General features: G+C 38.9%; 2 protein-coding genes across 7 annotated transcripts in view; one reads left to right on the plus strand and one right to left on the minus strand.

Moving 5' to 3' along the window:
• Positions 1-25,911, plus strand: part of LOC118570125 (cytochrome P450 2C27-like) — a 154,729-nt gene that overhangs the window by 85,956 nt on the left and 42,862 nt on the right. The window lies entirely within an intron of this gene.
• LOC118570177 (cytochrome P450 2C26-like) overlaps positions 1-25,911 on the minus strand; it is a 129,052-nt gene that overhangs the window by 29,925 nt on the left and 73,216 nt on the right. For 2 of the 4 annotated variants that reach the window (XM_036168537.1, XM_036168523.1), the window contains exons 2-3: positions 2,016-2,178; positions 1,697-1,846 (exon numbers count right to left, since the gene is read on the minus strand). In XM_036168537.1, the coding sequence (XP_036024430.1) occupies positions 1,697-1,846; positions 2,016-2,178 (313 nt within the window). Of the gene's footprint in view, positions 1-1,696; positions 1,847-2,015; positions 2,179-5,101; positions 5,297-25,911 lie in introns of those variants that run through there. The other 2 variants (XM_036168530.1, XM_036168542.1) reach the window with 2 other exon arrangements.

A 25,911-nucleotide genomic window follows, 5' to 3' on the forward strand; every position in this document is an offset into this window, starting at 1 on the left:
TGTCTTTAATCCTAACACCTAAGAGACTAAGGCAGGGGCAGACAAATTTCTGAGATTTTGAGGGCAGCCTAATTTATGTGGTAGGTTTCAGGCCAGGCACTAGGAAATGGACCCTAAAGTCTGCATCTCAGGATTATGATGCAGTCTCTTCTGTCTGTCTCTCACTATAGCAAACTGTTAAGATGGAACAGTGTAAAACAGAAGAGAGTTTTCATGGAGTAGTCTCCAGATTGATAGAAAATTTAGCTCAATTAAAAAATAAACTCGTTATGTTTAGTTTGGCTTATTTGTAGCCCAGACTAATCCAAATTCCACATGTAATTTCCAGCAGCAATTGAACTTCCAAATTTGGCTTCAACTGTAAATAGACAGCATGAAACATAGACAATATTTGCAATTTCATTTTGATAATTTTCTTCCATCTAGAAATACATTAGAAAACCTGTGGAGAGTAAATTGACAAGAAGTTGATTTGAATTTCTAGCTATAAAAGTATTGTCTATGGTAAGACCTACATAGGATAAGCATATTTACTTGTTTAATAAAATCATCTTTATTTTGTCAATACTTGCTTTCCATTGATCTGCAACCCCAGTTCCTTAGAGGACAAGGACATGTCTCCTGGGAACAAAATCATCCTTAAGTATTCATATCCAAAGACATAAAAGCTGATATTTGTCTCAAGATTACTTTACATGGTGTCTGATTAAAGAATCTAATCATTTAATTTTTAATTTTTATTTTATTTTATGCATATTTTATCTGGTTGCTTGTGTGCCTGTGCACCAAATTCATGCCTGGTAACTTACAGGCCAGAAGAGGGCATTAGAAATGGAGTTGAACCCAGGTCTTCAGAAAAGATAGCCAGTGCTCTTAACTGCTGAGCTATCTCCTAAGTTGGCAAATATTTTAAGTGCTAAAATGGGAAGTGTGTCATAATAAAAAATAGGCTTTATTAAAAATAATTTCTGAGAGAAAAATGAATGTTTTTCTACAAACATTTGTAAGTAAACAAATAATATAAATTATTTCAAAACAAAGTATTATTGTCCTCATATAATTATTTCTAAATTCACCATGTATTTAAAATAAATGACCATGCCCAAACAAAATAAATAAATAAATAAAGTAAGGAAGTAAGTAAATAAAGAGACACCACAAGGTAGGGTATATAGTAAAGCAGGGGTGTATCTCAGAGGTGTTTGTAGATGATCACAATCAAGACACATTGTATAAGATTCAGAATGCAGTAAATAATTTTTAAACAAATAGCAATACAATTTTGATAGCATGTTATTGCAGACACAATAATTGATGAATATTCTATTACACTTGGTTAAGAAATGAAAGCCATAAATCACTTCAATTTTACCCAGGACTATAAACATTGACCTACAAAAATCCTGTACTACTCAGTTAATTTGCTTAAATCTCTGTAGTCAAAGTCCATGAAAACCAAATGCCCTGATTGGGCTCTGTTATTGTTATCAATAAGATTTATTCTGTGGTGGAAAGATCCACAAAGAGAAATTACACTTGTGCTAAAGTAAATGCATAGTGCTGCAGCTCTGCAGAAAATTGACATGAAATCCATTGTTTCTGATTTAAAAACAAAGAAAAATTTTAGATAGGATGTGATCAACACAACATACATCCATACCTAGACTAAGATATAAGTGCATAAACCTACACTTACCATTGGTTTTCCTCAATTCCTCCACAAGACACTGTGCTTCCTCTTGAACACGGTCCTCAATGGTCCTTTTACCCATGCCCAAATTCCGAAGAGTCACGAGTGAGAAGCGCCTTATCTCTTTCCATATGCTTCCATTGCTAAAAACAATGCCTAAAAAATGATAAAACACTAGAAATAGATTCTGGTAACAGATGAGAGATCTGATGGGTAGAAACCACAGAGAGGTCCAACCAGTATCTATGGAAGTACCGTCCTTCCCTTCAGTCTCACTTCTGCTGTAAACACTGTGCAGTACTCATGAACATGTACACTTACTTACCAAGGCCTTTATTAGTTCTTTCAGCCATTGGGAAGCTTCCTCTTCCAGAAAACTCCTCCCCATGATCAATCAGAGCTTCCTTCACTGCTTCATACCCATGCAACACCAAAGTGGGCTTCCTGCCCAAGTACAGGGTGAACACAGGGCCATAGACTTTGGAAATCTGGAAATAGGAAAGAAAAATGTAAATATTAGCAAAAAATCCACTGTAATCTCCATGGAGTCAACCTCATTCACACTGGTATTGTCATTCACTATATTTTAATAATTTTTTATTCAGGCAAAATCAGCTTCAAATGGTTCTGAAGCCTATTTATATCACATTATGGAGATCATCAGTTATTGATCACCTACAGTGAACCATGTAATGGCTCAGGTGTAGATGTATCCGGCTTGTTAAATAAGAAACACAGAACCGATTGCAGAGTTAAAAACCAAGAGGTCAGAGCAAAAGCGGAAAACCTTACCCTTCACTGCTTCTGTGGTTCTTCCTCTCCGCAAGAGACCTACTTCTGTGCGTCCTGTCTATTTAAAGACTTTCTGTTCTGTTTTCTCATTGGTTGTAAACCCAGCCACATGACCTCCTTGTCACTGCCTGTTTGTACAGACCTCCAGGTCTTCTATGGTTGGTATTGAGATTAAAGGCGTGTCTGCCATGCTGGCTGTGTCCTTGAACACACAGAGATCCGCCTAGCTGTGCCTCCCAAGTGCTGGGATTAAAGGCGTGCCCCACTACTGCTCAGCTTCTGCTCTGGCTTGCTCTGACCTCAAGGCAACTTTATTGACATACAAATAAAATCACATTTCAATACAAATAAAATATCACTATACTCAGTGTTTAAGAAGATTTTACACATTTTCACATCAGAACACTCAGCAGGACATTAGCCACCAAAACTCCATGTAAGCCACCCATCTGCCTAATGACTGCTCCCTCTTTCAGTGCCTGACTACCCTACCCACAATGATCCCACCCATCCTGCCCATTATACCCCAGTCCCCCAACTCAGGCAGAAACATCCTATACATACAGTAGCCAGTCCACTCTGACATACAGAAGTCCAGCCTACAGATGTGAAGACTCTCTACTCAAATATAGGACACTCCAGCAAGAAGAGCACAGAAGAAACAGAAACCAAGAAACAAAACACTCATACTTGTAAACCCATACTACCATATTTACAGATCTTATGCTATACATCAAACTTCTGATGCCATATTTACAGGTTTAGAAAAACAACAGAGAACTTCATATGGGACCACAAAGAACCAAGAATAGCCAAGGCACTCAAAGGAGTAAAAACACTGTTGGAGGTGTATCAATATCTGACTCAAATTATATTATAAAGCTATAGTGATATAAATAGTCTGGTACTCACAAAAAATATACAGGTAGACCAACAGATTAGATGAAATGATGAAGAAATACATCATCAAAGCTAAGCCCGCTTAGATTTGAAATGTAGATTTGTATATCAGAATCAAATGATTCTGTTGAGCAGTCCAGATTTGGCAACTGCTACTACAAACACAGAAGTAGGCATCACAGAAGTTGCACCATAGGCATGCAATATTTCTTGGAAAAACAGGTCCTTGTCTGGCAACATTCTTAGCTCAAAACTTAGTTTTTGCAAAAATTAAAACTGTATATAATTATCACCAGATATGCTGAAAGCTTGGCTTCTTTCTTACATTTCTTGTATTATTCCATGTCCATGGATATTTAGTTAAATTATACATCAGTTAGTTCTTTAGAGTGCAGCATAAATAGGTAACATCAGTAAAAATGTATGTCTAAAGTTCTACCTGACTTATTTAATAAAATATTACTCACTTTTGACCTTCAACCATAAATAAAAGAAAAGGCTGGTTTTTTATTTTTATTTTTTAAATGTTTTATTATTATATTTATGTTTTAATTTTACATATCAGCCATGGGTTCCCCTGTCCTCCCCGCTCCTGACCCTGACCCCACCTTCCCCCCAGCCCCTCCCCTCCATTCCCATCTCCTCCAGGGCCAAGACTCCCCTGGGGATTCATTTAAACATGGTGGATTCAGTATAGGCAGGTCCAGTCCCCTCCTTCCAGGCTGAGCAAAGTGTCCCTATGTTAGCCCAAGGTTCCAAACAGCCAGCTCATGCACTAAGGACAGGTCTGGGTGCCACTGCCTGGGGGCCTCCCAAACAGTCAGGCTATTCAATTGTCTCACTTATCTGGAGGGCCTGATCCAGCTGGGAGCTCCACAGCCTTTGGTTCATAATTCATATGTTTCTATTAATTTGACTCTTTGTCTCTGTGCTTTTTCCATCCTTGGTCTCAACAATTCTTACTCATACAATCCCTCCTCTTTCTTGACACTTGGACTCATGGAGCTCCACCTGGGGCCTGGCCCAGGAACTCTGCATCTACTTCCATCAGTTATTGGATGAGAGTTCCAGCATGGCAGTTAGGTGTTTGTCCATCCTATCACCAGACTAAGTCAGATCAGGCTTTCTCTTGATCATTGCCAGTAGTCTACAGTAAACATATCATTGTGGATTTCTGGGGACCTCTGTAGCACTTTGCTTCTTCCTCTTCTCAGGCTGGTCTCTGAGTCAAGGAAGTGGCTGGGGTCTTGGGCAGATGGGTGTGGGCTCAGGGTGTGGAGATTGCAGGGTCTGCCTGCAGACTTGGAGAAGGGGGACCTTCCCGCAGGCCCGCCTAATGGCCAGAAACTGGGGCCAAGTTGGGCAGGTCTTCCCGGGATGGCTGGTGCCCAGGGGTGGGACCTAGAGGCAGGGGCCTCTCTGGCTACAACCCCAGGCACTCACCTCTGCTTGATTTTTTTAAGATAGGAAATATTTACAAATTTTGCAGGAATTATATCTTATTTTGTACAATACAATAAAATAAATATCCTTTCACCTGAATTCTTGCTCATTACTAGATTCCTGACATGAGACAACTGTAAAAGTCATAAGGTACACAATAGTTTTGACTTTATGATTATTTATAGCAATTACTTCCTCTTATATTAGATTTTCATTTAAAGCAGTGTTCAATTTATCTTCTTTATCAAGGTATTGAGGAGCACAAAGAATACTTACATTGGTCAAGGATTGGCTGATGTTCTTTGCATCTATCTGGAGGAAATTGCCAATAATTGGTAGAGGGGTGGGGCCAGGAGGGAGCTTCCCTCTCCCAGACCTCTGTCTCCAGAGTGAGAGGAGAAGCAGACAGGAGACACTGAGCACCAGGACCACGACTGCATCCATGGACACCCTCCTCACTGACACAGCTGTGATCAGCCAGCATGGAGCTTTTATAACACTACCTGCTGAATCAACATGTTCCTCTTTGGTACATCATTGATTGATCAATCATATAACTTTTTTTTAATCAGATAACCTTTGATCTCTCTCTCTCTCTCTCATAGGTTTTGTTCTTTTGATAGAGAAAATAAGTTTCTTTACTCTTGTCCCACTTTATAGGATAACATTTGAATTTCTGGTAATGGTACTGATTGGTATCTAACTAGTGCTAATAAAAAACAAACATATTTAAAATGTGCAACTATATTTGAGAAGCAATAGGTTAATTTTGAGATGGAAGAATGCTCCTCAACCATTACATGCTCAGGTTAGTGATCAAGTTGGAAGTTATGACTTTTGGATAGTTTGTATATTCTATAAAATATATTTATTTTTGACAAAGTCTTACTATGTAGCTTAGATTTACCACAAACCAACAATTATCCTGCTAAATTGACACAATAGCTAGAAATATATTTGTGAACCACCATGGTCATGCATATTTAAAATGTTTATTTCCTATATTAAACACTTGGACATATTTTGCTCAACAATGTAAGCCTTATAGCTCCTTATTTCACTCTTTGGCTGTTTATAAAACTGAGATAACAAAACAAACCTATCAGTCACACATCTTGAATCAGAAAATATATATTAAGCTTTTAGCTAAAGAAAGTTGTTTCTTTGTCAGTGTTATGTAATTAACCATGAAAGACATTTTTAAAGATAATAGAACAGAAGGAGTTGTCTCACAGCTCATAGCTGGAAGAAATTAGAAATCAAAATGCCTATCTAATGGGCATATTTACTCCCCTGGCTTTACCATAGATTCTTAAAGAAAAGTATTAGAATTCTCCTTGTACCACCAGTGTTGATGTAAAAAACTATAAGCACAATAGTATATAGAGACAGTACCAATAATTGTTATGACCTAAACCTCTCCAAAGAGCACTACTAAGAGGGTACTAAGTATTCAAATGCTTGAACCTAAGGATACATTTCTAATTTAATTCACATTTCTTGCATTTTGCCCTCTTCCATGAACAAAACTATTCAGTTTAATGATACTCATCACAATTTCTTGACTGTGCACTGTGGCACTATAATTGTTTATAATCACTAACATTCACAGTAAACAGTTAATAATTACATCATCATTGTTTTAACATAGAGTCAGAAAAGCTTACTCAAGTTTTGCAATCTTGTTCAAAGATTACAAAAGATAATAGCTACAAAAGGATCTAAGATGAACTTCGGTAACCCAAAGTCATGGTTATCTTCATATTTACAATGAAGCAAGCAATAATTTGTTGCCCAATCAATTTACTTTAAAGTCCCAAAGAATAGATTTGAATAAAATAGTCTCAGCAGATTTCTTTTCATGACTGAAGTAATATGTAATCTGGCACATTTCTAAGTCAGCATGATGCTTTTGACCAACTTTTTCTTTTATAGAATATAAGAATCCAAGAAAACGTAAAGTGATATAGGCCTCTGGGCTCAACTGGTCTACATTTTCTTTGTTTTTTGATGAAAGACTTGTTGGTGATGCATGGAGTATAACCAATCACTGTAATTCAATCAAGATGGATTGACTCTTGGGAAAACTTTTTAGTGACCCTTCATTATAATTTTGTAGCTGTAGTTTTCTCGAGCCCAACTCAGGTTCCCGCAGTTCTGCAGCCCACTTATAAAATAATCACTCAGAAGCTCATATTGCTTGGCCATTAGCTCAGTCTAATATTGTCTAGCTCTTACATCTTAAATTAATCCATTTCTATTAATCTATAAGTTTCCATGTGGCTCATGGCTTACAGGTACTTTATATGTTGCATGTCATGGTGGCAGCTGGCAGTGTCTCTCGACCTCAGCCTTCCACTTCCCAGAATTCTCCTCTCTCCTCCCACCTATACTTCCTGTCTGGCTACTGTCTAATCAGCACTTTTATCAATCAATCATCCACAGCACATTTTATTTGTTACCTTGTTTCTTCTTTTATCAATATCACATTATTTAAAAAATATTTTGGTATTTTGTAGAAAAATTACTAGTGCATTTTCATTCCACAATTGAATAGTTTTCATAGTGCCATTTTTATCCAAGTATAACATGACTGTGACATTATGACCATCCTTTGTTTACCATGTTGATGCCTCTTTCTCTTGCTCTTCTGTAATAGCCTCTCTTCAATGGCTAAGAAATTACTCTCACTCAAATAAAAATAATAATTTATTCTGGAGCCAAATATGCAGGACCATGGCTGAGGAAACTGGAATAATGTTTTCCCCAATACCTTGTTCCAAAATGGGAACAATTTCAAAGAACCATAAATAAAGCCTTTGTCAAATTTATCAATGGAAGCATTAGGTAAGGTGATTATAAAATGTGGAGAAATCTAAGGAAACAGGCCTCAGATGCTTTCTGACATTCTTAGCATTTTGGTAGGTAGAAACTAGGGATCTATTTATATATTCAAAAAGATCACCAAATAGGCACAAAGGTGATAGGTCATATAAAGAGTTGGGAAAATTTCCTACAAAGGAAGCTGAGATGCCCTGAGGTTATTTTGTTCTAGGCTTTCAAACATTCTAGCCTTTTCACAGCACTGAAGTTCTTTGGTTTTCTTTTCTTTTTTTATTATTTACAAATAATGTGGCCTAATGGCTCAGGATTCTCACTAGCTAGTCCTTACATCTTCAATTATCCCATTTCTATAAATCTATACTTTGTCACATGGCTTTTGGCTTACCGGTACCTTTTATCTTGTTTCCCGTGGAGGCAGCTGGCAGTGTCTCCTCTGTTCTGCCTTTCTCCTTCTTCCTCTCTAATTAGAATGTTCCAACTAACCCTATTCTGCCTCACCATTGGCCAAACAGCTTTACTTATTAACCAATCAGAGCAACCTATATTCACAGCATGCAGAATGATATTCCCCATCATTTCTCCTTTTCTTTCAAAAGGAAGGTATTAACTTCAACATAGTAAAATTACATATAATAAAACAGTTATCAAACAAGAATTATAGTTATAATGACTAGTCTATTTGTATTTGGCAAAAATAAGGAAGGTATCCTGTCTATTCTATATCTGTGAGTCTAAGGTTTCATATCTACCTTATCACATGTCATAACCAAGGAAAACCATAATTATAACTATTTAGTCTTTAAATACATCAAAGATCTCAGAAGGATATATTACCTAAGTAAACAGGAAGAGCATTGTAAGCAACTTCCAAAATTCTAGAATGACAGAGACAGCTGCCTGTCTAGACAGTCACCCAAAGTTCATCTGCAATGTTGGGGCATCCATCTTCAGCCCAAAGGACTAGCCTCTCAGTCATTTTTTCCTGAGTCCTGTAGAAAGTCTGGCAAACTTCTGCAAAACAGGAACTTGAAGAACCATCTCATCTTGCAAAGTTCAGTGGTCACCTTCCTATGGTTCCTGCATGTCCAGTTTATGTAACATACTGTCAGCAGTTCAGGCAAGAGAAGTTTCTTACCCAAATGGATGTCTTTGCCAAGAAAATAAACTCCCTATAGAGTGTCTTCAATGCCCATCTTCCCTCTTTAAAGCAAATGGGTTATTCTAGGGGCAGACATCTTTTTGTCCAAAAAAGTCTTTTTTTAAAAAATGTTTTAAATGCCACATTCTGTAGGTCTCTAAAGTGTTTGAAGATTATATTTCTAACAATTATATCAATGTATACCTAGAAAACTTAACATGACTACAAGTTTGATTATCATAGTTGTTTAACTATTAATCTGTATTTCTCAACTACACACTACAGTTTCAAATGAGTTGCACATCAAAATACTTTAACCAAGAGTAGAAATATACACACAGTATAACAAAATTAACTTTAAATTTGTATCAATAAACTAAATCTATAGCAATGTAAAATATTTCTCTTGTATTTTTTTACCTTTCTAAAGTTTATTGGGAGAGAGGGAGAGAAAGAGAGAGGGAGACAGAGAGAGACACACAGAGATACAAGGAGAGAGGAAGAGAGAGAGAGAGAGAGAGAGAGACCCATATTTTTATATAATATCCCCTTTCTTCTTTTACAAAGAGATTGACTATAACCAATAACAATTTTTAACCAACAACCTAAACAAAGACAAAAAATGATAATCTATTTTTGGGGAATGTGGGCATAGTTCTAGTTTTCACTCCTTTTATTTATTAAGAGATTTTCTATTGGCCTTACATATCAACCACAGATTCCCCTATCCTCCCTCCACCCACCCCCAAGGTTTCCTTGCCAAACCAACCCCCATACCCACCTCCTCCAAGACAAGGTCTCCCATGTGGAGTCCTCAGAACCTGGTACATTCAATTGATGCAGGTCCAAGTCCCTCCTCCCTGCACCAAGGCTATGCAAAGTGTGTCACTATAGGCACTAGGTTCCAAACAGCCAGTTCATGCACTAGGGACAGGTCCCAGTACCACAGCCTGGGAGCCCCCTAAACAGTTCAAGCTAAACAACTGTCTCATTTATCCAGAGGGCCTAGTCTAGTACCACAGGGGTTCCTCAGCTATTGGTCCACAGTTCATGTGTTTCCACTAGTGAGGCTAGTTGTCTATGTAATTTTTCCAGTCATGGTCTATATATCTCTTACTCATAGAATCCCTCCTCTCTCTCATCAATTGGACTCCTCAAGTTCTGCCTGGGACCTGGCCATGGATCTCTGCATCTGAGTCTATCCATCAGTAGATGATGGTTGTATGATGAAAGTTAGGGTATTCAGCCATCTGATCACCAGAGTAGATCAGCTCAGGCACCCTCTGGACCATTGCCAGTAGTCTATGGTGGAGTCATCTTTGTGGATTCCTGGGAACCTCCCTATCACTCTGCTTCTCCCTATTGCAAGGTGCCTTCATTTATCATGGTATCTCTTTCCTTGTTCTCCCACAGTGTTCCTGATCCAGCTTGAACATCCTGCTACCCGAAGCTGTCATTCCCTCGTTCCTTGCCCTCCATTAACCCTCCTCACCACCAGTTTGCTCATGTAGATCTCATCCATTTCTTCATCAGTGGGTGATCCCTGTGTCTTTCCAAGGGTCTTCCTTACTACCTAGCCTCCATGGAGCTGTGGATTGCAGTCTGGTTATCCTTTGCTTTACATCTAGTATCTACTTATGAGTGAGTACATACCACATTTATCTTTCTAAGTATGGGTTACCTCACTCAGGAAGATTTTTTCTAGTTCCCTCCATTTGCCTGCAAACATTATGATGTCATTATTTTTCTCTGCTGAGTAGTACTCCATTGTGTATATGTAACACATTTTCTCTATCCATTCTTCAGTTGAAGGACATCTAGGTTGTTCCCAGGTTCTGGCTATTACAAATAATGCTGCAATGAACATAGTTGAGAATGTATCCTTGTGGTATGGTTGAGCACTCCTTGGGTATTTGCCCAAGAGTAGTATAGCTGGGACTTGAGGAAGATTGATTCCCAATTTTCTGAGAAACCACCATACTGATTTCCAAAGTGGCTGTACAATTTTGCATTCCCACCAACAGTTTAGTAGTGTTCCTCTTGCTCTACATCCTCTCTAACATAAGCTATCTTCATATGTTTCATATGTTCATATCTTCTTATGTTTTTGATCATCGCCATTCTGACAGGTGTAAGATGGTATCTCAGAGTCATTTTGATTTGTATTTCCCTGATGACTAAGGATATTGAGCAATTCCTTAAATGTCTTTCAACCATTTGAGCTTCTTCTGTTGAGAATTGTCTGTTTAGCTCTATAGCCCATTTTTAAATAGGACTGGTAGGTATTGGGTGTCTAGTTTCTTGAGTTCTTTATATATTCTGGAAATCAGCTCTCTGATTTCCAATTTGTATCTACTTGATCTCCTTTTATTGTCTTATTGCTGTAGCTACAACTTCAAGTACTATATTAAATAAATCTGGGGAGAACAGACAACCTTGTCTTGTTCCTTATTTTAGTAGAATCACTTTGAGTTTCTCTCAATTTAATTTGATGTTAACTGTTGGCTTGCTATAAATTGCCTTTATTACCTTTAGGTATGTTCTCTGTATTCCTGATCTCTCCAATACCTTTATCATGAAGGGTTGACAGATTTTGTCAAAGGACTTTTCAGCATCTAATGAAATGATCATGTATTTTTTTTCTTTCAGTATGTTTATATGGTGTATTATATTGACAGATTTTCATTTGATGAACCAACCTGTGTCTCTGGAATGAATCCTACTTGATCATGGTGGATAAATATTTTGATGTGTTCTTGGAGTCTGTTTGCCAATATTTTATTGAGTATTTTTAAAGCAAATGTGCATGAGGGAGACTGGTCTGTAATTCTCTTTCTTTGTTGCATCTTATTTGACTTGGGATACAAAGTAACTGTAGCCTCATAAAAGGAATTGGTAAGGTTCCTGCTGTTTCTGTTGCTTGGAACAATTTAAAGAATATTGGTATTAAGTCTTCTTTGAAGATCTTGTAGAGTTCTGCCTTGAAACCATGGGCTTTTTTGACTAGGAGACTTTTAATGACTGTTTCTATTTTCTTAGGGGTTATTGGTCTATTTAAATAGTGTATCTGGTCTTGATTTAACTTAGATATGTGGTACCTATCCAGAAAATTGTCCATTTCTTTAGATTTTTCCAATTTTGTGGAGTACAGGTTTGTGAAGTATGACCTGATGATCCTCTGGGTTTCCTCAATGTCAGTTGTTATGTCTACTTTTTCATTTCTGATTTTGTTAATTTGGATGCTCTCTCTCTACCTTTTGGTTAGTCAGAATAAGGACTTGTCTATATTGTTGATTTTCTCAAAGAACCAACCTTTTGTTTCATTGATTCTTTGTATTGTTCTCTTTGTTTCTATTTAATTGATTTCAGCTCTTTATTTGATTATTTCCTGGCATCTATTTTCCTGAGTGACTATGCATCTTTGTGTTCTAGAGCATTCAGGTGTGCTGTTAAGTCACTAGTATGAGATTTCTCCAACTTCTATATGTGGGCATTTAGTGCTATGAATTTTCCTCTAAGCACTGCTTTCATAGTGTTCCATAAGTTTGAGTATGTAGTACATTAATTTTCATTGATTTTTATGATTCTTTAATTTCTTTCTTTGTTTCTTCCTTGACCCCCTGGTGATTCAGTTGACCATTATTCAGTTTCCATGAGATTGTAGGCTTTCTGTAATTTTTTTATTGTTGTTGAAATCTAAATTTAAACTATGGTGATCTGATAGAACACAGGAGGTTATTCCAATTTTTTCTTTATTATTATTATTATTATTATTATTATTATTATTATGTGTTTTAATTTTATACATCAGCAATGGGTTCCCCTGTCCTCCCTCCTCCCGCCCTCAATCCCACCTTCCCCCCAGCCCCTCCATTCCCATGTCCTCCAGGACCAAGACACCCCTGGGGATTCATTTAAACCTGGTGGACTCAGTACAGGAAGGTCCAGTCCCCTCCTTCCAGGCTGAGCATGTGACCCTGTGTAAGCCCAAGGTTGTAAACAGCCAGTTCATGCACCAAGGAGAGGTCTCGGTCCCATAGCCTGGGTGCCTCCCAAACAGATCAAGCTATTCAATGGTCTCACTTATCAAGAGGGCCTGATCCAGCTGGGAGCTCCACAGCCATTGGTTCATAATTCATGTGCTTCCATTCAATTGGCTATTTGTCCCTGTGCTTTTTCCAATCTTGGATTCAACAATTCACGCTCTTGCAGTCCCTCCTCCTTCTTGACAGTTGGACACCTGGAGCTCCATCTGGGGCCTGGTAAAGGATCTCTGCATCCACTTCCATCAGTTATTGGATGAGAGTTCCAAGATGACTGCTAGGGTGTTTAGTCATCTGATCACCAGACTAGGTCAGATCAGGCTTTATCTCGACCATTGCCAGCAGTCTACATAGGATATATCATTGTGGATTTCTGGGGACCTCTCCAGCACTCTGCCTATTCCTGTTCTCATGTGGTCTTCATTTATCATGGTCTGTTATTCCTCGTTCTCCCTTTCTGTTCTTCATATCAGCATTGTTTGTAATAGCCAGAACCTGGAAACAACCTAGATGCCCTTCAACTCAAGAATGGATAAAGAAAATATGGTACATATACACAATGGAGTACTACTCAGCAGAGAACAACAATGGCATCATGAGGTTTGCAGGCAAATGGATGGATCTAGAAAAAATCCTGAGTGAGGTAACCCAGACTCAGAAGGACAAACATGGTATGTACTTACTCATAGTAGGATACTAGATGTAAAACAAAGATGACTAGACTGCTACACAACTCCAGGGAGGCTACCTAGAAAATGGGACCCTAGGAAAGACCCAGGGATCACCCAATGACAGAGAAATGGATGAGATCTACATGAACAACCTGGATGATGGTGGGAGTAATGAAGGGCAAGATTTGAGGGAAAGAAACCTTTGGGGACCAATTTTTTTTTTGTATATGTTGAGATTTGCTTTGTGACTGAGTATGTGGTTGATTTTAGAGAGGGTTGTATGGGGTGCTAAGAAAAGGTATATTCTTTTTTGTTAAGGTGGAATGTTCTGTAGATAACAATTAAGTCCATTTGAATCATAACATCAGTGAAACACCTTATTTCTCTGTTAAGTTTTGATCTGGTGGATCTCTCCAGTGGTGAGAGTGGGTTATTGAACACTTCCGTTACTAAAGTGTGGGGTTTAATCCATGATTTAAACTTTAGTAATATTTCTTTTACATATGTGGGTGCCCTTGTTTTGGGGGCCTAAATATTCAAAATTGAAACTTTATCTTGGTGAATCTTTTCTGTGATGAGTGTGTAATGTCCTTCTCGATTTCTTTTGATAGATTTTAGTTTGAAGTCTATTTTGTTGGATTTTAGGATAGCTACACCAGCTTGCTTCTTAAGAACATTTGATTGGAAAGACTTTTCACAGCCTTTATTGTGATGTAGTGTATATCTTTGAAGTTGAGATGTGTTTCTTGTATGTAGCAGAAATATGAGTCCTGCATTCATATCCATTCTGTTAGCCTGTGTCTTTTGTTTTCCTTTTTTTTTTTCTTTCCAGAGCTGAGGATCAAACCCAGGGCCTTGCACTTGCTAGGAGCCTGTGTCTTTTTAAAGTGAATTAAGTCCATTGATATTAAGGGATACTAATGGCCAGTGATTGTTAATTCCTGTTATTTCTTTGTGGTAGTGTGTGTGTGTGTGTGTTTCTCTTCTTTGGAATTTACTGCTGTGAGGTTACAATTGCCTGTTTTTTGTGGGTGTATCTGAATTCCTAAGGTTGCAATTTTCCTTCCTGTAGGGCTGGATTTGTTGATAGGTATTGTTTAAATCTGGTTTTGTCTTGGAATATCTTGTTCTCACTTGTCTATGGTGATTGAAAGTTTTGCTGGGTATATTAGTCTAGGCTGGTAACCACGGTCTCTTATTGTCTGCATTACATCTGTCTTAGGTCCTTCTGGCTTTCAAAGTCTCCATTGAGAAGCTGGGTGTTATTCTAATGGGTCTGCCTTTATAAGTCACTTCTTTTTCCTTTGCTGTTCTGAATATTCTTCCGTTATTCTGTACGTTTAGTTGTTTAATTATTATGTGGCAAGGTGACCTTTTTGGAGCATCTAATCTGTTTGGTGTTCTATATGTTTCTTGTATCTTCATAGGCATTTCTTTCTTTAAGTTGGGAAACTTTTCTTCTATGATCTTGTTGAATGTATTTTCTGTGCCTTTGAGTTGGTATTCTTCTCCTTCTTCTATGTAAATTATTCTTAGGTTTGACAATTTCATGGTGTCCCAGATTTCCTGGATGTTATGTGTTATGACTTTTTTGGCTTTGGTATTATCTTTGACTGACAAATCTATTTTCTCTATTGTATCCTCTACACCTGAGATCCTCTCTTTCATCCTTTTTTTTTTCTGTTGTTTATGCTTGCATCTGTGTTTCCTGTTTATTTACTCAGATTTTCTATTTCCAGTATTCTCTTTGTTTGTGTCTTCTTCATTGTTTCTATCTTAATTTTCTGGTCTTGAACTTCCCTCAGATGATTAATTGCTTTTTCATCGTTTTCTTGGCTTTCTTTAAGAAATGTATTGATTTCTTTCAATTTTTACTTGTCTTTTCCTCAATTTCTTTAAAGGAATTTTTTTATTTTTTCTTGAAAGGCCTCTAGCATCTTCATGAAGCTATTTTCAAGATCACTTTCTTCTGCTTCTTCTATATTGTGATGTTCAGGTCTTGCTGTTGGAAGAGAACTAGTTTCTGACGATGCCATATTGCTCTTCATGTTGTTGTAGTTTTGCATTGATGTCTCCCCATCTCCTCCTCTAGTAGGTAACAGTGGTGCCTCTGTCTGAGCGAGTTGCTATCGATCCACTCTGTGCTTGTTGTGTCTGTGTCTTAGGGGGCCCTTCTGGGTCCAATCTTAGCTCTTGGTCTAATTGGAGCTGGCAGATTCTGTATCTCAGGGAGTTGCTCTTGGCCCAATCCAAGCTAGTTGATTCTGTGACTCACAGACCTGCTCTTGGTCTTATCAGTGCTCTTGGTCCAGTCAGAGCTGACATATTGTGTGTCTCAGGAAGCCTCTGTTGGTGCAATAAAAGCTGGCAAATTCTATGTTTCAGAAAGCCACTCTTGGTCCAATGAGGGCTGGTTGATTCCCTATCTCAGGAAGTTGCTCTTGGTCCAATGAGAGCTGGCAGTTTGGTTTCTGTGTCTCAGTAAGTCACTGAGTTACTGGGGTCACGGGCAGATGGGTGTTGGGGCAGGGTGTGGAACTTGTAAATTGCAAGGTCCAGTGGGGAGTTTTGTTTGGGTGGGATCCTTCCTGCAGGAGTTTTCCCTGCTGGCTGGCAACTAGGGAAGAATTGAATGGGGGTTTTCATGGATTGGCTGTGTCCCAGCACCTCTCTTTTTGATTTTTTTTTTTCTTTTTGGTTTTTCAAGATGGGGTTTCTCTGTGTAGCTTTGTGCCTTTCCTGGATCTCACTCTGTAGACCAGGCTGGCCCTGAACTCACAAAGATCTGCCTGCCTCTGCCTCCCAAGTGCTGGGATTAAAGGCATTTGCTACCAACACCCGGCTATTTTTTTCTTTTCATTTTGATTCTTAAAAGATACAAACATTTAATAAGCAAACCCAGAATCAATATTACTGTTTAGCAATTAGACAGCAGATATTTTTCCCTAGGACAATTATATAAAAATAATCTGGTGAGGCTCCCCCAATCTCAGAAGACCTGAGGTCACCAAGAGTGGTTGAGCCTGACCTCTATGGACCAGGAGGGCCATAAAGACTACTGCTCACTTCCCCTAAGTCACATAGGTAATGATATATATTACATAACCTACCAGAGCAAACCCTCTGCAACCCTTAAATGACAGTGTGAAGTGGGATACAAGGTTGTGAGGCTTGCAAGGCAGATTTTATGGGAGCATGTCAGTTCTAATCAGTCAGTCAGCCATCATGATTACCTCAGCTATGAAGAAAGTAGCACTCATAAGAAGAATCCTCTCTCTCTCTCTCTGTCTCTCTCCACACACACACACACACACACACACACACACACACACACACACACATTTGACATGGTGGGCTGTGACAACTAAAATAAAGAAAATAGTTGCATTAACACTATCATAAGTATCTACCTTGCTTTAACTCATAGAGAAATTTAAGTCCAACATTTTAAAAATGAAAAGAAGAGGGAAGAGTAGAAGGAACATAAAGACATGATCAAATATTTCAGAGGGAGGTCCTGAAGTAGTTGTGCTTTTCTGTTTGTAATTAATACTTTTATAATTTTATAAATCTGTGATACAATGGTTAGTAGTTTTTGTGACTTACTCAGATAACTTTTCAAAGAGTGATGAATAAAGTTCTCCAGTGTTCATATTCCCATAGACATACTATTTAATTAGGTGTTCTTAGACCAAGGTCAAGAACTAAGAAAGCCAATAAAGAATCTATAATGTCCAACCTAAGTATAATAAAAAGAAAAGCTACATTCAAGAATGTAAGAATCTCTTTCAATGAAAGAGATATCTTGACAGAGTATACCATTAAGGGGATGGGGAGAAATCCACAGTAAGGGAAAACCTCTGGAACTCACAAGATTGTCCCTAGCTAAGAATCATAGCAGTGGTGAAGATGTGTGAACTAGCCTTTCCTGCACTCAGATTGGTATCTACCCTAATTGTCATCATAGAACCCACATCCAGTGACTGATGGAAGCAAATGCAGAGACCCACAGCCAAGCTCTTGGTCAAGATCCTGGAGCTCAGTTGAAGAGAGGGAGGAAAGGTTATAGGAGCAAGCGGAGGTCAGGATCATGATAGGAAAAACCATAGAGATAGCTGACTCAAGCTAATGGGAGCTCATAGACTCTGGACTGACAGCAGGGGATCCTACATGGGACCACACTAGGCCCTCTGAATGTGGGTGAAAGTTGTGTGGCTGATGAATTTGGGGGTCCCCTAGCAATGGGACCAGGACTTATCCCAGGTACACAAACTGGCTTTTTAGAGCCCATGCCCTATGTTGTGATCCCTTACTCAGCCTTGAGCCAGTGTGTAGGGGCTAGGCCTGGCCCCAAAATAGTATGCCAACCTGTGTTGACAATTTAAGGGAGGCCTTATCCCCTAAGAGGAAGGGATGTGGGTGGGAGACAGGGGAGGTGAGAGAGAGTGGGAGAAAGGGAGGGAGGGGGAACAGGGCTTGGTATGTAAAAGGAAATAAAATATCTTTTTTAAATTTTTATATTTAATTTTATTTTATAATTAACTTAATTTCACATATCAGCCCATGGATTCCCCCATCCTCCCTCCTCCCACCCACCAGCCCTCCCCCACAATCCACCCTTATTCCCACCTCCTGTAAGGCAAGGTCTCCCTGGAGAGTCAGTCCAGCCTGGTAGATTCAGCAGATGCGGGTCCAGTCCCCTCCTCCTTACACCAAGGCTGAGCAAAGTGTCCCAGCATAAGTCCCTGGCTCCAAAAAGCCAGCCCATGCACCAAGGACAGGTCTCAGCTCCACTGCCTGGAGAAAATTTCTTTAAATTAAAAAAAAAAATTAAAAAGAATGTAAGAATCAATGCTTCTCTCCATTCCATCTACTTCCCTACTGTTATCCAGGATCAGTGAATACATTTGGAAGATGGGGAAAGTCAATGCCTTGGACTCTAAACCAGTACTGAGCCAGACAATATAATACTCCATTGCCCAGTTCCCTTTGCGTGTCTGCATATTTACCTTCTGTAATAACATTGACCTAGCAGCCGTGAACTGTTACCACCAACCTCCACAACTCCATGTGACCTGAAGAGAGAGTAAGACTGTACCAACAGGGTAGATCTGGCAGAGAATCTTCCCTTGGTCTCAGTGTTTGCAATAATTCAGTGAAATAGAACAGACAGGGAATGATGTCCCTGTGCTTAGGGCAGAGCTTACAGATTCAGCCTCTTGAACTGCCATAAAGTCATGTGAGAAATTTGCAGCCATTGTACAGAAATACCTTACTTCACTGGCAGCTTTTTTTGTGGCATAAAACTACAACATGTCTGAACAGTGTGTTGGTGGGAACAGACTCTCTGCAGTACTTCCCATACCATTCAGGCTCTAAAGCCTCGAAGCAAAATTTAACATACTTTTTGGGGAGAGAAATAGCAGGTAGCAACAGGCTGGGTTATGAATGTCTGGCAGTTATCCCTTTGTGGTTATTTGGCCAAGAGCCAGGCAGAATCCTACAGAGCCTGTCCACAAACTGGTGGCTTTAGAAAAAGTGTGTGGGACTACAATAACCCTAGAAGACACACGACTTTCTACATATATTCTCCCAGTTTATGCTAAACCACACATTGCTTATATACTAGGACAAACATGGGCATGGGTCATCCTCTACTTGTAAAAAAGCTAAAGCACACAATACGGGACTGTCAGCAAATCTGGACATACAGTATGTACCATGTAGTTCTGATATAGTAGGTGATGAAAGTCTTCATGAAAAGTTAATCAAAACCACAGGAGGCATCACCTCCTCATATTACTGCTGTCTACTATTAAAAAGATGACAAAGAACAGTGCTGGTGAGATATGGAGAATAAGCATATATTGATGAAGTAATGTTAACTATCACTGTCACAATGGAGAGCAGCCTAGAAATTCCTCAGAAATTAAAACCAGAACTACCATATTGTCACCAGTTCTAATGCTGTTATGTACCCACAGACAATAGAACCAGTGTATGGAAGAGACTCTACATTCCTGTGTGTATTGTGACACTTTTCACTGTAGAGCAGGAATGCAAGAGGCTTAAGTGTGCATCTACTAATGATAGACAAAGAAACTATGGTGCATCCATATGATAGAGTGCTGTGCTGTCATTCAAATTTAATGTCACTCATGCTGTAGGTGGAAATGAAAAGTGTTTTGCTGAAGGAAGGAAGCCAGGCACAGAAAGACAAGTTTCACATCTACTCACCTGTGGGATATAAATTTGAAAGGTGAAGAAGAACAAATGTGTTGGCATGGACATACATGGAAGGGTTTACAGAGAGGAAAAGAAGGGAGGAAAATGTTGTAATTATATTCTAATCTCAACAAATAAAAAGGTATTTTTTAAAGTTTATGTTAATATAAATTTAGAGTAAAAGGATAGTTAAATGAATTTTGAGAGAACAGAGGGGATAAAGCTGATAATTACAGATGCAAAGAGGTTTTCCAATGTTTGTGATAAAGTTACTGTATTATTACAAAACAAGAAGAAACATTATTCACTGTAAATAAACACTAAACACTAGAGATAGAAATTTTAACTTTTTAAATTTATTTATGTATATGGTTTTTTCTGCCTGCTTGTCCATGTGCTCACTACATTTATGCAATACCATCAGATGCTAGAAAAGTGTGTGGGGTGCTTGGAATTGGAATGAACAAGAAATTGTGAGCAGTTGTGTGGGTGCTGGGAACCCAACCAAGGTCCTTTGCAAGAGCTCTTAACTGCCAAGTCTTCTCTATAAATTGTCTTATACATCAGCTTAGAGTAGGGTTAAAAATAAGATAATCACATCCCATGTTTGGTTACCTAGGAGGCTTTTATGGATTATGTTTTAGTAAAAGAAGTAGCTAGTTATACAAAATATAAGTTTTTTGAGTCCAATTTTATAAAGAACCATGTTTACTATTACACATAACCTTTGTATATGTTACATAAAATATGTGAACATGTCTCTGTGCTCATGTATGTATAGCTATGGGTTGGATGTAGGATCTAATACAGTGACTATGGGATAAGAAAATCACTAAACGGTTAAGAGTACTAGCTACTTTTCTAGAGGTCTTGAGTTCAATTTCCAGCACCCACATGGTGGCCTACATCTGTCTATAACTGTAGACCTGTGGAATCCAATGCCCTCTTCTGGAATGCAGGCATATGTGCAAACAAACATTGATGTACATGAAATGATCAAGTAGGCTTCATCCCAGGGATGCAAGTGTGGTTCAACATACAAAAGTCTGTCAATGTAATACACCATATAAACAAACTCAAAGAAAAAAACCACATGATCATCTCACTAGATGCAGAAAAGGCATTTGACAAAATCCAACACCTCTTCATGATAAAGGTCTTGGAGTGATCAGGAATACAGGGAACATACCTAAACATAATAAAGGCAATCTACAGCAAGCCAACAGCCAACATCAAATTAAATGGAGAGAAACACAAAGCAATACCACTAAAATCAGGAACAAGGCAAGGCTGTCCCCTCTCCCCAATATTATTCAATACAGTACTTGAAGTTCTAGCCGGAGCTATAAGACAACATAAGGAGATTAAGGGGATACAAATTGGAAAGGAAGAAATCAAACTTTCCCTATTTGCAGATGACATGATAGTATACATGAGTGACACCAATAATTCAACCAAGGAACTGATAAATCTTATAAACACCTTCAGCAACATAGCAGGATACAAGATCAACTCAAAAAAATCAGTAGCCCTCCTATATACAATAGACAAACAGGCTGAGAATGAAATCAGAGATTCAACACCCTTTACAATAGCCACAAATGATATAAAATACCTTGGGGTTACTCTAACTAAGCATGTGAAGGACATAAATAACAAGAACTTTAAGTCCCTGAAAAAAGAAATTGAAGAAGATGTCAGAAAATGGAAAGATCCCCCATGCTCTTGGATAGGCAGGATAAACATAGTAAAAATGGCGATCTTACCATCTACAGATTCAACACAATCCCCATTAAATTACCAACACAATTCTTCACAGACCTAGAAAGAATAATACTCAACTTCATATGGAAAAACAAAAAACCCAGGATAGCCAAAAGAATCCTGTACAATAAAACAACATCTGGAGGCATCACAATCCCCGACCTCAAGCTCTCCTATAGAGTTACCATAATAAAAACAGCTTGGTACTGGCATAAAAACCAACATGTAGACCAATGGAATCGAATTGAAGACCCTGACAGTAACCCACACACCTATGAACATATAATTTTTCACAAAGAAGCCAAAACTGTGCAATAGACAAAAGAGAGCATCTTCAACAAATGGTGCTGGCATAACTGGATGTCAATGTGTAGAAGGCTGCAAATAGATCCATATCTGTCACCATGCACAAAACTTAAGTCCAAGTGGATCAAAGACATCAACATAACTCCAGTTACTCTGAACCTGATAGAAGAGAAAGTAGGAAGGACTCTTGAACGCATTGGCACTGGAGATCACTTTCTAAATATAACACCAGTAGCACAGATACTGAGATAAACAATCAATCAATGGGACATGTTGAAACTGAGAAGCTTTTGTAGAGCAAAGGACACGGTCAAGAAGACAAAGCAACAGCCTACAAAATGGGAAAAAGTCTTCACCAAACCCACATCAGACAGAGGGCTGATATCCAGAATAAAAAAAAAAAAAACTCAGAAATTAGACATCAAAATGCCCAACATTCCAATCAAGAATTGGGCAATAGAACTAAACAGAGAATTCTCAACAGAGGAAGTTCAAATGGCTGAAAGACACTTAAGGAACTGCACAACATCACTAATTATCTGGGGAATGCAATTCAAAATGACTCTGAGATACCACCTTACACCTTTCAGAATGGCTAAGATCAAAAACACAGAAGACAGCTTATGCTAGAGAGGATGTGGAGCAAGGGGAACCCTCCTCCACTGCTGGTGGGAATGCCAGCTTGTAATGCCGCTTTGGAAATCAATATGGAGGTTCCTTGGAAAACTGGGAATCCATCTCCCCCAAGGCCTAGCTGTAGCACTCTTGGGCATATACACCCAAGGGCATATGCTCAGCTATGTTTATATCAGCATTGTTTGTAATAGCCAGAACCTGGAAACAACCTAGATGCCCTTCAACTCAAGAATGGATAAAGAAAATATGGTACATATACACAATGGAGTACTACTCATCAGAGAAAAACAATGACATCATGAGGTTTGCAGGCAAATGGATGGATCTAGAAAAAATCATCTTGAGTGAGTTTACCCAGAATCAGAAGGACAAACATGGTATGTACTCACTCATAGGAGGATACTAGATGTAAAACAATGATGACTAGACTGCTATACAACTCCAGGGTTGCTTCCTAGAAAACAGGACCCTAGGAAAGACCCAGGGATCACCCAATGACAGAGAAATGGATGAGATCTACATGAACAACCTGGAAGACAGTGGGAGTAAGGAAGGGCAAGGTTCAAGGGAAAGAAAGCTTAGGGGAGCAGGAGATCCCAGCTGGATCAAGAACAGAAAGGGAGAATGAGGAATAACAGACCATGATAAATGATGACCACATGAGAACAGGAATAGGCAGAGTACTGGAGAAGTCCCCCGAAATCCACAATGACACATCTTCTGTAGACTGCTGGCAATGGTCAAGAGAAAGCCTGATCTGACCTAGTCTGGTGATCAGATAGCCAAACACCCTATCAGTCATGCTGGAACTCTCATCCAATAACTGATGGAAGTGGATGTAGAGATCCTTGGCCAGGCCCCAGGTGGAGCTCCAGGAGTCCAATTGCTGTGAAAGAGGAGGGACTGTAAGAGTGTGAATTGTTGAGACCAAGATTGGAAAAACAGAGGGACAAATAGCCAAACGAATGGAAGCTCATGAATTATGAACCAAAGACTGTGGAGCCCCAAGCTGGAGCAGGCCCTCTGGATAAGTGAGACACTGAATAGCTTGAACTGTTTTGGGAGGCACCCTGGCTGTGGGACCAGAACCTGTCCTTGGTGCATGAGCTGGCTGTTTGGACCCTTGGGCTTATAAAGGGACACTTTGCTCAGCCTGGAAGGAGGGTACTGGACCTGCTTGTACCTTATTCACCAGGTTTAAATGAATCCCCAGGGGAGTCTTGGCCCTGGAAGAGATGGGAATGGAGGGGTCAGGGACCGGAGGTGGGAGGACAGGGGAACCCATGGTGATGTGTAAAAGTAAACACAAATATAATAAATACAAAAAAATGGAAAAAAAAATAATTCAATAAAATAAAATAAAAATATCAGACCAAAAATTAACAAAAAGAGGTAAATTATACCTATGAAAACATGGGAAATATTAATCTCATGCCAGCTAAACCTAACAAAGAGAAACACACACACACACACACACACACACACACACACACACACACACACATACATCAAAAAGAACATCAAAATAAAAGGAATTAACAATGGTTGGTCATTGATTAATTTCAATATCAATTGACTTAATTTCCCACTAAAAAGACACAGACTAACAAAATGGATGTAGAAACAAGATCCCATGCAGCCACCTAAGGCCATGTTGATGTCTGTGGTCTGTACTGCAATCAGGACCATGTTTGGGTCCCTAGTCCTGCTATAGCCAGGGCCATGCTGATGTCCATAGCCTGTGTTACCACAAAGGCCATGCAAGTGTTCATGGCCTGTGCCTCCATGTGAAGCCATGTTGACACCCATGGTCTGGGCTGCCACTTGGAACCATGTATGTGGCCATGGCTTGTCCTGCCACTGGTGATTATCCTGAGGTCTTTGGCTTGTGCTGATGCTGGAGGCCAAGTGTATGTCTAAGGTCTATAGTGATATGTAAAGTAAAACCTTTATGTCTGGCTTTAAATGAAATGTTTAATAAATCATTTGTGTCAGGCTTTGAGTGAAATATTTCAGAAAAGCCTTTGCTATGTTTGGTTTAATCAGTACAGGCTGAGAAATTAATTGTTATGATACTGTTTGAACCTTAAAGAAATTTTGCTTCACTGGAGATTCTGCACTTGATTCTACTTGAGAGTTTTCAGCTGCACCAAACTTGGTCCCAATGCACTCCCAACAAACATGGAGTTCTTATTTTTTTTTTATTATGGCTTGCCATAGTAAAAAAAGACTGAGATTTGTGTGAGTTGCCTCACTCACAGGCAGTAAGAGAAGGATGACATTGGTAGTTGGAACTATTCCCAGCCACAATTAACCTTGTATATGTTTGATTAAAGTAACTAGAATGTGCTAGCTGGGTGTCAGCCTTTTCCAGGAAGGCTGACACCCTCTGCTCCTTCAGAAAATAAAGGCACAGAATCTTAATGAGCTTCTCTCTAATGCAGCACCAACAACCGACACCAAACAATAGAGGCCCATGCTGTCACCAGATACCACATGGAAGTCCAGGATCTGTGCTCCCGCTGACTATGAAGGACAAGGAAGCTGCTTCTGCAGTGGTATCAATGACTGCAGATTCACAGTTAAAAAAGAGAGACATAGAAAGCTTCTGTGACAACCCCTACCCCTCAACACCAAAAACAGTAGCAACCTAGACAGAAAGCCACATAAGAGAACTCTTTTGTTTTAGTTTTATTTTAACAATAAAAAGAACTTTATGAGTCTATAAAGTGGGAGTGAGTCTGATCATCTTAAAATTTGTGACAATATGCTGAAGCATAACTCTTCCAAGTAGATGGCTAATGAATGTGGTGGAGGTAGAGAAAGACTCACTTTCATTTAAGGGTCTGGCCACCAAGAGTTTTGACCATGCTCCAATTCTGGACTACATTAACAACACGAATTGGACATTTTTTAAAATCTTTTTTGAGGGGAGGCCATAAGAGTAGATGGTGGACCTGAGAAGATGGGGAAATAATAGTGATGGGGTGCATTAGGTGAAATTTGCAAATACTAATAAAAACATTATGTTTAAAAATGTCTTGGAGAGATTAATAGTAAAAGGGACATACCTAAACATAATAAAGGCAATTTGCATAAAGCCTATAGCCAACATCAAATTAAATGGAGAGAAACTCAAAGCAATTGTTACACTAAAATCAGGAACAAGATAAGGCTATCCACTCATTCCAAATCTATTCCATATAGTACTTGGAGTTTTAGCTAAAACAATAAGACAACTGAAGGAGATCAGGGGATACAAATTGGAAAGGAAGCAATCAAAGTACCTTGATATGTAGATATTATAGTAGTATACATAGGAACACCAAACATATCCTATCAGGGAACTTGTACAGCTGATAAATACTATCACTGATGTGGGTGGATACAAGATCAACTCAAGAAAATCAATAGCCCTCCAATATACAAATGGCAAACTAGCTGACAAATAAAACGTGG

This window comes from Onychomys torridus, chromosome 1 (assembly GCF_903995425.1).
Source record: "Onychomys torridus chromosome 1, mOncTor1.1, whole genome shotgun sequence".
NCBI classification, from domain to species: domain Eukaryota; kingdom Metazoa; phylum Chordata; class Mammalia; order Rodentia; family Cricetidae; genus Onychomys; species Onychomys torridus.